This window comes from Oncorhynchus nerka, linkage group LG23, assembly GCF_034236695.1.
Source record: "Oncorhynchus nerka isolate Pitt River linkage group LG23, Oner_Uvic_2.0, whole genome shotgun sequence".
NCBI lineage: Eukaryota > Metazoa > Chordata > Actinopteri > Salmoniformes > Salmonidae > Oncorhynchus > Oncorhynchus nerka.
Genome location: NC_088418.1, coordinates 7,914,810 through 7,927,150, shown reverse-complemented (window position 1 = coordinate 7,927,150; position 12,341 = coordinate 7,914,810). Strand labels below are relative to the sequence as shown.

The 12,341-nt window shown below is 50.4% G+C and overlaps 1 protein-coding gene across 1 annotated transcript in view; it reads left to right on the top strand.

Annotated features, from left to right (window-relative positions):
• The window catches only part of oit3 (oncoprotein induced transcript 3), a 32,709-nt gene that overhangs the window by 15,639 nt on the left and 4,729 nt on the right, over nt 1–12,341 (top strand). Inside the window, 5 exon segments of the mRNA XM_065007820.1 lie at nt 5,683–5,793; nt 6,554–6,588; nt 6,590–6,677; nt 7,787–7,909; nt 8,270–8,430. Of these exon segments, the coding sequence (XP_064863892.1) occupies nt 5,683–5,793; nt 6,554–6,588; nt 6,590–6,677; nt 7,787–7,909; nt 8,270–8,430 (518 nt within the window).

The window sequence follows — 12,341 nt, the reverse complement described above, 5'->3', positions numbered from 1 at the left end:
AGTAGACCTCACCTCCCTCTACATGTTCTGTAGTAGACCTCACCTCCCTCTACATGTTCTGTAGTAGACCTCACCTCCCTCTACATGTTATGTATGTTCTGTGGTTGACCTCACCTCCCTCTACATGTTCTGTGGTAGACCTCACCTCCCTCTACATGTTCTGTAGTAGACCTCACCTCCCTCTACATGTTCTGTAGTAAACCTCACCTCCCTCTACATGTTCTGTAGTAGACCTCACCTCCCTCTACATGTTCTGTAGTAGACCTCACCTCCCTCTACATGTTCTGTATGTTCTGTGGTAGACCTCACCTCCCTCTTCATGTTCTGTAGTAAACCTCACCTCCCTCTACATGTTCTGTAGTAGACCTCACCTCCCTCTACATGTTCTGTAGTAGACCTCACCTCCCTCTACATAGTAGACCTCACCTCCCTCTACATGTTCTGTAGTAGACCTCACCTCCCTCTACATGTTCTGTAGTAAACCTCACCTCCCTCTACATGTTCTGTGGTAGACCTCACCTCCCTCTACATGTTCTGTAGTAGACCTCACCTCCCTCTACATGTTCTGTGGTAGACCTCACCTCCCTCTACATGTTCTGTGGTAGACCTCACCTCCTCTACATGTTCTAGACCTCACCTCCCTCTACATGTTCTGTGGTAGACCTCACCTCCCTCTACATGTTCTGTAGTAGACCTCACCTCCTCTACATGTTCATGTTCTGTGGTAGACCTCACCTCCTCTACATGTTCTGTAGTAGACCTCACCTCCCTCTACATGTTCACCTCACCTCCTCTACATGTTCTGTATGTTCTGTGGTAGACCTCACCTCCCTCTACATGTTCTGTGGTAGACCTCACCTCCTCTACATGTTCTGTATGTAGACCTCACCTCCCCTCTACATGTTCTGTAGTAGACCTCACCTCCCTCTACATGTTCTGTGGTAGACCTCACCTCCCTCTACATGTTCTGTGGTAGACCTCACCTCCCTCTACATGTTCTGTAGTAGTCTCACCTCCCTCTACATGTTCTGTAGTAGACCTCACCTCCCTCTACATGTTCTGTAGTAGACCTCACCTCCCTCTACATGTCCTGTATGTTCTGTAGTAGACCTCACCTCCCTCTACATATCCTGTATGTTCTGTGGTTGACCTCACCTCCCTCTACATGTTCTGTATGTTCTGTGGTAGACCTCACCTCCATCTACATGTTCTGTGGTAGACCTCACCTCCCTCTACATGTTCTGTAGTAGACCTCACCTCCCTCTACATGTTCTGTAGTAGACCTCACCTCCCTCTACATGTTCTGTAGTAGACCTCACCTCCCTCTACATGTTCTGTAGTAGACCTCACCTCCCTCTACATGTTCTGTAGTAGACCTCACCTCCCTCTACATGTTCTGTAGTAAACCTCACCTCCCTCTACATGTTCTGTAGTAGACCTCACCTCCCTCTACATGTTCTGTATGTTCTGTGGTTGACCTCACCTCCCTCTACATGTTCTGTAGTAGACCTCACCTCCCTCTACATGTTCTGTAGTAGACCTCACCTCCCTCTACATGTTCTGTAGTAGACCTCACCTCCCTCTACATGTTATGTATGTTCTGTGGTTGACCTCACCTCCCTCTACATGTTCTGTGGTAGACCTCACCTCCCTCTACATGTTCTGTAGTAGACCTCACCTCCCTCTACATGTTATGTATGTTCTGTGGTTGACCTCACCTCCCTCTACATGTTCTGTGGTAGACCTCACCTCCCTCTACATGTTCTGTAGTAGACCTCACCTCCCTCTACATGTTCTGTAGTAGACCTCACCTCCCTCTACATGTTCTGTAGTAGACCTCACCTCCCTCTACATGTTCTGTAGTAAACCTCACCTCCCTCTACATGTTCTGTAGTAGACCTCACCTCCCTCTACATGTTATGTATGTTCTGTGGTTGACCTCACCTCCCTCTACATGTTCTGTAGTAAACCTCACCTCCCTCTTCATGTTCTGTAGTAGACCTCACCTCCTTCTACATGTTCTGTAGTAGACCTCACCTCCCTCTACATGTTATGTATGTTCTGTGGTTGACCTCACCTCCCTCTACATGTTCTGTGGTAGACCTCACCTCCCTCTACATGTTCTGTAGTAGACCTCACCTCCCTCTACATGTTCTGTGGTAGACCTCACCTCCTCCCTCTACATGTTCTGTGGTAGACCTCACCTCCCTCTACATGTTCTGTAGTAGACCTCACCTCCCTCTACATGTTCTGTAGTAAACCTCACCTCCCTCTACATGTTCTGTAGTAGACCTCACCTCCCTCTACATGTTCTGTAGTAGACCTCACCTCCCTCTACATGTTCTGTATGTTCTGTGGTAGACCTCACCTCCCTCTTCATGTTCTGTAGTAAACCTCACCTCCCTCTACATGTTCTGTAGTAGACCTCACCTCCCTCTACATGTTCTGTAGTAGACCTCACCTCCATCTACATGTTCTGTGGTAGACCTCACCTCCCTCTACATGTTCTGTAGTAAACCTCACCTCCCTCTACATGTTCTGTGGTAGACCTCACCTCCCTCTACATGTTCTGTAGTAGACCTCACCTCCCTCTACATGTTCTGTGGTAGACCTCACCTCCCTCTACATGTTCTGTGGTAGACCTCATCTCCCTCTACATGTTCTGTGGTAGACCTCACCTCCCTCTACATGTTCTGTAGTAGACCTCACCTCCCTCTACATGTTCTGTGGTAGACCTCACCTCCCTCTACATGTTCTGTATGTTCTGTGGTAGACCTCACCTCCCTCTACATGTTCTGTGGTAGATCTTACCTCCCTCTACATGTTCTGTATGTTCTGTGGTAGACCTCACCTCCCTCTTCATGTTCTGTGGTAAACCTCACCTCCCTCTACATGTTCTGTAGTAGACCTCACCTCCCTCTACATGTTCTGTATGTTCTGTGGTAGATCTCACCTCCCTCTACATGTTCTGTGGTAGACCTCACCTCCCTCTACATGTTCTGTAGTAGTCTCACCTCCCTCTACATGTTCTGTATGTTCTGTGGTAGACCTCACCTCCCTCTACATGTTCTGTAGTAGACCTCACCTCCCTCTACATGTTCTGTGGTAGATCTCACCTCCCTCTACATGTTCTGTATGTTCTGTGGTAGACCTCACCTCCCTCTTCATGTTCTGTGGTAAACCTCACCTCCCTCTACATGTTCTGTAGTAGACCTCACCTCCCTCTACATGTTCTGTAGTAGACCTCACCTCCCTCTACATGTTCTGTATGTTCTGTGGTAGATCTCACCTCCCTCTACATGTTCTGTGGTAGACCTCACCTCCCTCTACATGTTCTGTAGTAGTCTCACCTCCCTCTACATGTTCTGTAGTAGACCTCACCTCCCTCTACATGTTCTGTGGTAGACCTCACCTCCCTCTACATGTTCTGTGGTAGACCTCACCTCCCTCTACATGTTCTGTAGTAGACCTCACCTCCCTCTACATGTTCTGTAGTAGACCTCACCTCCCTCTACATGTTCTGTAGTAGACCTCACCTCCCTCTACATGTCCTGTATGTTCTGTAGTAGACCTCACCTCCTTCTACATATCCTGTATGTTCTGTGGTAGACCTCACCTCCCTCTACATGTTCTGTATGTTCTGTGGTAGACCTCACCTCCATCTACATGTTCTGTGGTAGACCTCACCTCCCTCTACATGTTCTGTAGTAGACCTCACCTCCCTCTACATGTTCTGTGGTAGACCTCACCTCCCTCTTCATGTTCTGTAGTAGACCTCACCTCCCTCTACATGTTCTGTGGTAGACCTCACCTCCATCTACATGTTCTGTAGTAGACCTCACCTCCCTCTACATGTTCTGTAGTAGACCTCACCTCCATCTACATGTTCTGTAGTAGACCTCACCTCCATCTACATGTTCTGTAGTAGACCTCACCTCCCTCTACATGTTCTGTGGTAAACCTCACCTCCCTCTACATGTTCTGTAGTAGACCTCACCTCCCTCTTCATGTTCTGTAGTAGACCTCACCTCCCTCTACATGTTCTGTAGTAGACCTCACCTCCCTCTTCATGTTCTGTAGTAGACCTCACCTCCCTCTACATGTTCTGTAGTAGACCTCACCTCCCTCTACATGTTCTGTAGTAGACCTCACCTCCCTCTACATGTTCTGTATGTTCTGTGGTAGACCTCACCTCCCTCTACATGTTATGTATGTTCTGTGGTAGACCTCACCTCCCTCTTCATGTTATGTATGTTCTGTGGTAGACCTCACCTCCATCTACATGTTCTGTATGTTCTGTGGTAGACCTCACCTCCCTCTACATGTTCTGTATGTTCTGTGGTAGACCTCACCTCCATCTACATGTTCTGTATGTTCTGTGGTAGACCTCACCTCCATCTACATGTTCTGTGGTAGACCTCACCTCCCTCTACATGTTATGTATGTTCTGTAGTAGACATCACCTCCATCTACATGTTCTGTATGTTCTGTAGTAGACCTCACCTCCCTCTACATGTTATGTATGTTCTGTAGTAGACCTCACCTCCCTCTACATGTTCTGTGGTAAACCTCACCTCCCTCTACATGTTCTGTAGTAGACCTCACCTCCCTCTACATGTTCTGTAGTAGACCTCACCTCCCTCTACATGTTCTGTGGTAGACCTCACCTCCCTCTACATGTTCTGTGGTAGACCTCACCTCCCTCTACATGTTCTGTAGTAGACCTCACCTCCCTCTACATGTTCTGTAGTAGACCTCACCTCCCTCTACATGTTCTGTGGTAAACCTCACCTCCCTCTACATGTTCTGTATGTTCTGTGGTTGACCTCACCTCCCTCTACATGTTCTGTAGTAGACCTCACCTCCCTCTACATGTTCTGTATGTTCTGTAGTAGACCTCACCTCCCTCTACATGTTCTGTATGTTCTGTGGTAGACCTCACCTCCCTCTACATGTTCTGTGGTAGACCTCACCTCCCTCTACATGTTCTGTAGTAGACCTCACCTCCCTCTACATGTTCTGTGGTAAACCTCACCTCCCTCTACATGTTCTGTGGTAAACCTCACCTCCCTCTACATGTTCTGTGGTAGACCTCACCTCCCTCTACATGTTCTGTGGTAGACCTCACCTCCCTCTACATGTTCTGTATGTTCTGTGGTTGACCTCACCTCCCTCTACATGTTCTGTATGTTCTGTGGTTGACCTCACCTCCCTCTACATGTTCTGTATGTTCTGTGGTAGACCTCACCTCCCTCTACATGTTCTGTGGTAGACCTCACCTCCCTCTACATGTTCTGTGGTAAACCTCACCTCCCTCTACATGTTCTGTAGTAGACCTCACCTCCCTCTACATGTTCTGTATGTTCTGTGGTTGACCTCACCTCCCTCTACATGTTCTGTATGTTCTGTGGTTGACCTCACCTCCCTCTACATGTTCTGTATGTTCTGTGGTTGACCTCACCTACCTCTACATGTTCTGTATGTTCTGTGGTTGACCTCACCTACCTCTACATGTTCTGTATGTTCTGTGGTAGACCTCACCTCCCTCTACATGTTCTGTATGTTCTGTAGTAGACCTCACCTCCCTCTACATGTTCTGTATGTTCTGTAGTAGACCTCACCTCCCTCTACATGTTCTGTGGTAGACCTCACCTCCCTCTACATGTTCTGTGTGTCCTGTAGATTTCTATGACATATGTGATGAGGTGGAGTGCAGTGGACCTCAGTGTCCGGAGTCGGACTGTCGCTGTGCTGCTGGAACCACCCTGGGACCAGATAGACAGACATGTCTCGGTGAGAGGGGGGTGGTGGGGGAGAGAGAGAGAGGGGGTAGGTGGGTGGTGGGAGAGGGAGAGGGGAAGGGGAGAGAGAGGGGGATGTGGTGGGGGAGGGAGAGAGAGGGGGAGAGAGAGAGGGAGGTGGGGGAGGGGTAGGGGGGTGGGAGAGGGGTGGGGATAGGGGGAGAGGGGAGAGAGAGGGAGGTAGGGGGTGGGAGAGGGGTGGGGATAGGGGGAGAGGGGTGGGGATAGAGAGAGAGAGATAGGTGGGGGGGAGAGGGAGATTGACTGAATGCGCTGAGTCATTAATTCACAAGGAGAGGAGGAGACATGTGCCAGCCAGCCAGAGATGGGTGTGTGGGTGGCGGGAGGGAGCCTTCACTACATCCTAGTCTAATGGTGGGTGACAAGCGTGCTATTAAAACCCTGATAGCTTGAGAACTGTTATTATCATACTATCCACCTATCAACCAAATCACTCTCCCTACTACGCTGAGAAATTATCTCTCTCTCTCTCTCTCTCTCTCTCTGTCTGTCTGTCTGTCTGTCTGTCTGTCTGTCTGTCTGTCTGTCTGTCTGTCTGTCTGTCTGTCTGTCTGTCTGTCTGTCTGTCTGTCTGTCTGTCTGTCTGTCTCTCTCTCTGTCTCTGTCTCTCTCTCTCTCTACCTCTCTCTACCTCTCTACCTCCCCTATCAAAATCTCCTCCTTTTTTGTCCTGTGACCTCTCCTCACTGCTGTGTCTGTCTGTGTGTGTCTGCTCACTGACTCCTCTCCAGATGTGAATGAGTGTGAGCAGGGGAACGGAGGTTGTAAAGGAGGTATGTGTGAACACCAAGGGGTCCAGACAGTGTGAGTGTGGACCAGGCAGGGTACTGGAGGAGGATGGACGCAACTGCAAAGGTAGAGTCAAACCACCATGTGGGTGGAAAGTTACAGTAGCATAATGTACTACAGTACCCATAATGCTCTGTGTGTAATATCTGGAACACAGTAGGGTTCAAATAGCATTCGTCATCTTTCACTATATTGAGAACCATTGGAATAGTTCCAAAAGTGCAAACTCCTCCTCCTAAAGTGTTATCCCCCCTCCCCCTCCTCCCCTCCTCGTCCTTTATAACTCCTCCTCCCCTCCTCTTCCTCCCCTTCCTCCTCTCTCCCTATTCTTTCCCCCCTCCCCCTCCTCGTCCTTTATACCTCCTCCTCCCCTCCCCTCCTCCTCCTCTCTCCCTATTCTTTCCCCCTCCCCCTCCTCGTCCTTTATACCTCCTCCTCCCCTCCTCTTCCTCCTCTCTCCCTATTCTTTCCCTCCTCCCCCTCCTCGTCCTTTATACCTCCTCCTCCCCTCCTCTTCCTCCTCTCTCCCTATTCTTTCCCTCCTCCCCCTCCTCGTCCTTTATACCTCCTCCTCCCCTTCCTCCTCTCTCCCTATTCTTTCCCCCCCCCCTCCTCGGCCTTTATACCTCCTCCTCCCCTCCTCTTCCTCCCCTTCCTCCTCTCTCCCTATTCTTTCCCCCTCCCCCTCCTCGTCCTTTATACCTCCTTCTCCCCTCCCCTTCCTCCTCTCTCCCTATTCTTTCCCCCGCCTCCCCCTCTTCCTCTCTTTCCCCTCTCCTTCTTCTTCCTCCTCTCCCTCTTCTTCCTCCTCTCGCTCTTCTTCTCCCTCTTCCTCCCCTCTCCCTCTTCTTCTCCCTCCTTTCTCCTCTTCCTTCCACTCCCCCTCCTCTCCCTCTTCCCCTCCCTCCTTTCTCCTCTTCCTCCCCTTCCACTCCCCCTCCTCTCCCTCTTCCCCTCCCCTCTTCTTCCTCCCCTTCCTCTCCCTCTTCTTCCCCCTCCTTTCTCCCCCTCCCCTTCCTCTCCTCCTCCTCCTCTCCCTCCTCCTCCTCTCCCTCCTCCTCTCCCTCCTCCTCTCCTCCTCTTCTTCCTCTCCCCCTCTCCTCCTCTTCTTCCTCTCCCCCTCCCCTACTCTTCCTCCTCTCCCTCCTCCTCTCCCTCCTCTCCTCTTTCTGTAGAGATAGCAGGGTGCTACAACAACAACGGAGGCTGTAGCCATGGTTGCTCTGTACTACAGGACTCCTATCACTGTCACTGTCCCCGAGGACTGGAGCTGGGGGATGACAAACGCACATGCCAGGGTGAGACCAGAGAGTGTGTATGATGTGGCAGGGTGTGTGTGTGTTTGGTCGTATCTTCCAGTCCCTGTGCAGTTAACTGTACTCATGAAACTCTTCACCTGTATGGTCATGTGTCGTGTGGCAGCAGCTCCATACAGGACCTAGTAAGGGACCTGGAACTCATCCTGTCCAACCCATGTTTAACACTTTATACTGTGTGTGTGTGTGTGTGTGTGCGTGTGTGGTGTGTGTGTGTGTCTGTGTGTGTGAGTGTGGGTGTCTGTGTGTGTGTGTGCGTGTGTGTGTGTGTGCGCGTGTGGGGGTGTGTGTGCGCGTGTGGGGGTGTGTGGGGGTGTGTGTGTGTGTGGTGTGTGTGTCCAGTCCCAGTGCAGTGTAGCAGCAGCTCCATTAAGGTGTCGGTTCTAAGGGACCTGGTGGGGGGCCTGGAACTCTCCCTGTCCAACTCGTCATGCCGCGGCGTCTCCAACGGAACTCACATCAATCTCAGCTTCAGCCTCAAGACCTGTGGAACAGTAGTGGAGGTAGGACTAGACCCTAGCCCCTAGAATCTAGCCCCTAGCCCCTAGAATCTAGCCCTTACCCAAGCCCTTAGAATCTAGCCCCCTACCCTAGCCTGTAGAATATAGCCCCAACCCTAGCCCCTAGAATCTAGCCCCTACCCTAGCCCTTAGAATCTAGCCCCTACCCTAGCCCCTAGAATCTAGCCCCTAACCTAGCTTATACACTAGACCCTAGCCCCTAGAATCTAGCCCCTAGAATCTAGCCCCTACCCTAGACCCTAGAATCTAGCCTTGACACTAGCCCCGAGCCTCTACACCTTAGCCCCTAGCCCATATTTATTTTTTATTTTATTTCACCTTTATTTAACCAGGTAGGTCGGTTGAGGACAAGTTCTCATTTACAACTGAGACCTGCCCAAGATGAAGCAAAGCAGTGCGACAGAAACAACAACAACACAGAGTTACACATGGAATAAACAAGCGTACAGTCAATAACACAGTAGAAAAAAGAAAGTCTATATACAGTGTGTGCAAATGGCGGAGGTAAGGCAATAAATAGGCCATAGTAGCAAAATAATTACAATTTAGCAGATTGACACTGGAGTGATAGATGAGCAGATGATGGTGTGTAAGTAGTGATATTGGTGTGCAAAAGAGCAGCAAAGTAAATAAGAACAATATGGGGATGAGGTAGGTAGATTGAGTGGGCTATTTACAGATGGGCTATGTACAGCTGCAGCCATCTATTAGATGCTCTGACAGCTGATGCTTAAAGTTGGTGAGGGAAATGTAAGTCTCCAGCTTCAGCGATTTTTGCAATTCGTTCCAGTCACTGGCAGCAGAGAACTGGAAGGAAAGGTGGCCAAAGTAGGTGTTGGCTTTGGGGATGACCAGTGAGATATACCGGCTGGAGCGCGTGCTACGGGTGGGTGTTGCTATGGTGACCAGTGAGCTGACATAGTCTTACAGATGACCTGGAGCCAGTGGGTCTGGCGACGAATATGTAGCGAGGGCCAGCCGACTACAGCATACAGGTCGCAGTGGTGGGTGATATAAGGCGCTTTGGTAACAACACGGATGGCACTGTGATAGACTGCATCCAGTTTGCTGAGTAGAGTATTGGAAGCTATTTTGTAGATGACATCGCCGAAGTCGAGGATCGGTCAGTTTTACCAGGGTGAGTTTGGCGGCATGAGTGAAGGAGGCTTTGTTGCGAAATAGAAAGCCGATTCTAGATGTAATTTTGGATTGGAGATGCTTAATGTGAGTCTGGAAGGAGAGTTTACAGTCTAACCAGACACCTAGGTACTTATACATGTCCACCTATTCTACGTCAGAACTGCCCAGAGTAGTGATGCTAGTCGGGCGGGCAGGTGCGGGCAGCGAACGGTTGAAAAGCATGCATTTAGTTTTGCTAGCGTTTAAGAGCAGTTGGAGGCCACAGAAGGAGTGTTATATGGCATTGAAGCTCATTTGGAGGTTAGTTAACACTGTGTCCACAGAAGGTCCAGATGTATCCAGAATGGTGTCTGCGTAGAAGTGGATCAGGGAATCACCCGCAGCAAGAGCGACATCATTGATCTATATAAAGAAAAGACTCAGCCCGAGAATTGAACCCTGTGGCACCCCCATAGAGACTGCCAGAGGTCCGGACAACAGGCCCTCCGATTTTACACACTGAACTTTGAGAAGTTGTTGGTGAACCAAGTGAGGCAGTCATATGAGAAACCAAGGCTATTGATTCTGCCGATAAGAATAAGGTGATTGACAGAGTCAAAAGTCTTGGCCAGGTCGATGAATACGGCTGCACAGTACTGTCTTTTATCGATGGCGGTTATGATATGGTTTAGTACCTTGAGCGTGGCTGAGGTGCACCCGTGACCGGCTCGGAAACTAGAGTGCACAGCGGAGAAGGTACGGTGGGATTCGAAACGGTCAGTGATCTGTTTATTAACTTGGCTTTCGAAGACTTTAGAAAGGCAGGGCAGGATGGATATAGGTCTGTAACAGTTTGAGTCTAGAGTGTCACCCCCTTTGAAGAGGGGGATGACCGCGGCAGCTTTCCAACCTATGGGGATCTCGGACAAAAGGAAAGAGAGGTTGAACAGACTGGTAATAGGGGTTGTAACAATGGCGGAAAGAGGGTCCAGATTGTCGAGCCCAGCTGATTTGTACGGGTCCAGGTTTTTCAGCTCTTTCAGAACATCTGCGATCTGGATTTGTGTGAAGGAGATGCTGGGGAGGCTCGGGCAAGTAGCTGAGAGGGGTGCGGAGCTGTTGGCCGGGGTTGGGGTAGCCAGGATGAAAGCATGGACAGCCGTAGAGAAATGCATGCACCCTATCCCCTACACCGTAGCCTTTAAACCCAAGCATCTACACCTTAGCCTTTACACCCTAGCGCCTTCACCCTAGCCTAGATCCTAGCCCCTACACCCTAGCCTCTGGTCCCTACACCTAGCCTACACCCTAGCCTCTACACCCTAGCCCCTACACGCTATCCCCTACACCCTAGCCCCTACACCCTAGCCCCTACACCCTAGCCTAGACCCAAGCCTCTACACCCTAGCCCCTAACCTTTACACCCTAGCCCCTACACCCTAGCCCCTAACACCCTAGCCTAGCCCCTAGCCTAGCCTCTAGCCTCTACACCCTAGCCCCTAACCCTTACACCCTAGCTTAGACCCTAGCCCCTAGCCTAGACCCTAGCCCCTAGCCTTTACACCTTAGTTTAGACATTAGCCCCTACATCCTAGCTTAGACCCTAGCCCTTACACCACTAGCTTACACCCTAGCCCCTAGCCTATACACCCTAGCCTAGCCCCTATCCCTTATACCCTAGCCTCTACACCCTAGCCTCTATCCCTTATACCCTAGCCCCTTCACCCTAGCTTAGACACGAGCCCTAGCCCCTACACCCTAGCCCCATGCCTAGACCCTAGCCCCTACATCCTACACCCTAGCCCGTACACCCTAGCCCCTACACCCTACACCTTACACACTAGACCAGACCCTAGCCCTTACATCCTACACCCTAGCCTCTACATCCTACACCCTAGCCCCTACATCCTACACCCTATACCCTAGCCCCTACACCCTAGCCCCTACATCCTACACCCTAGCCCCTACATCCTACACCCTAGCCCCTACATCCTACACCCTAGCCCCTACATCCTACACCCTAGCCTCTACATCCTAGACCCTAGCCCCTACATCCTATACCCTAGCCCCTACATCCTACACCCTAGCCCCTACATCCTAGACCCTAGCCCCTACATCCTAGAACCTAGCCCCTACATCCTAGACCCTAGCCCCTACATCCTAGACCCTAGCCCCTACATCCTAGCCCCTACATCCTAGACCCTAGCTCCTACATCCTAGACCCTAGCCCCTACATCCTAGACCCTAGCCCCTACATCCTAGCCCCTAGCCCCTACATCCTAGCCCCTAGCCCCTAGATCCTAGCCCCTAGCCCCTACATCCTAGCCCCTAGCCCCTACATCCTAGCCCCTAGCCCCTACATCCTATACCCTAGCCCCTACATCCTACACCCTAGCCCTTACACAGGTTCAGCTTCAGGACCTGCGGCCCTCTAGTGGAGGACCTACCTTCTTTGTGTCTCCTTCCACTGTGGATGAATTAGTCTTGACTGATTCTACAGGCCAGTACCCGGAGGTTGTCAGTCTGATTTCAGAGCTGACAGGGGACCGGAACCAATGGACCACAGACAGAGTTACTTGTATTGTTTTCATGAAATCACGCAGTGTAATTGGGAAACAACACTACTGAAGTGAAAGACAAGCAGTAAGAGGGGTAAACTCGGATTTGATTTACGGCCTTAAAATGTTGGATGTTGATTCCATCAAATGTATTTTATAAAGCCCTTTTTACATCAACAGTTGTCACAAAGTGTTGTACAGAAACCCAGCCTAAAA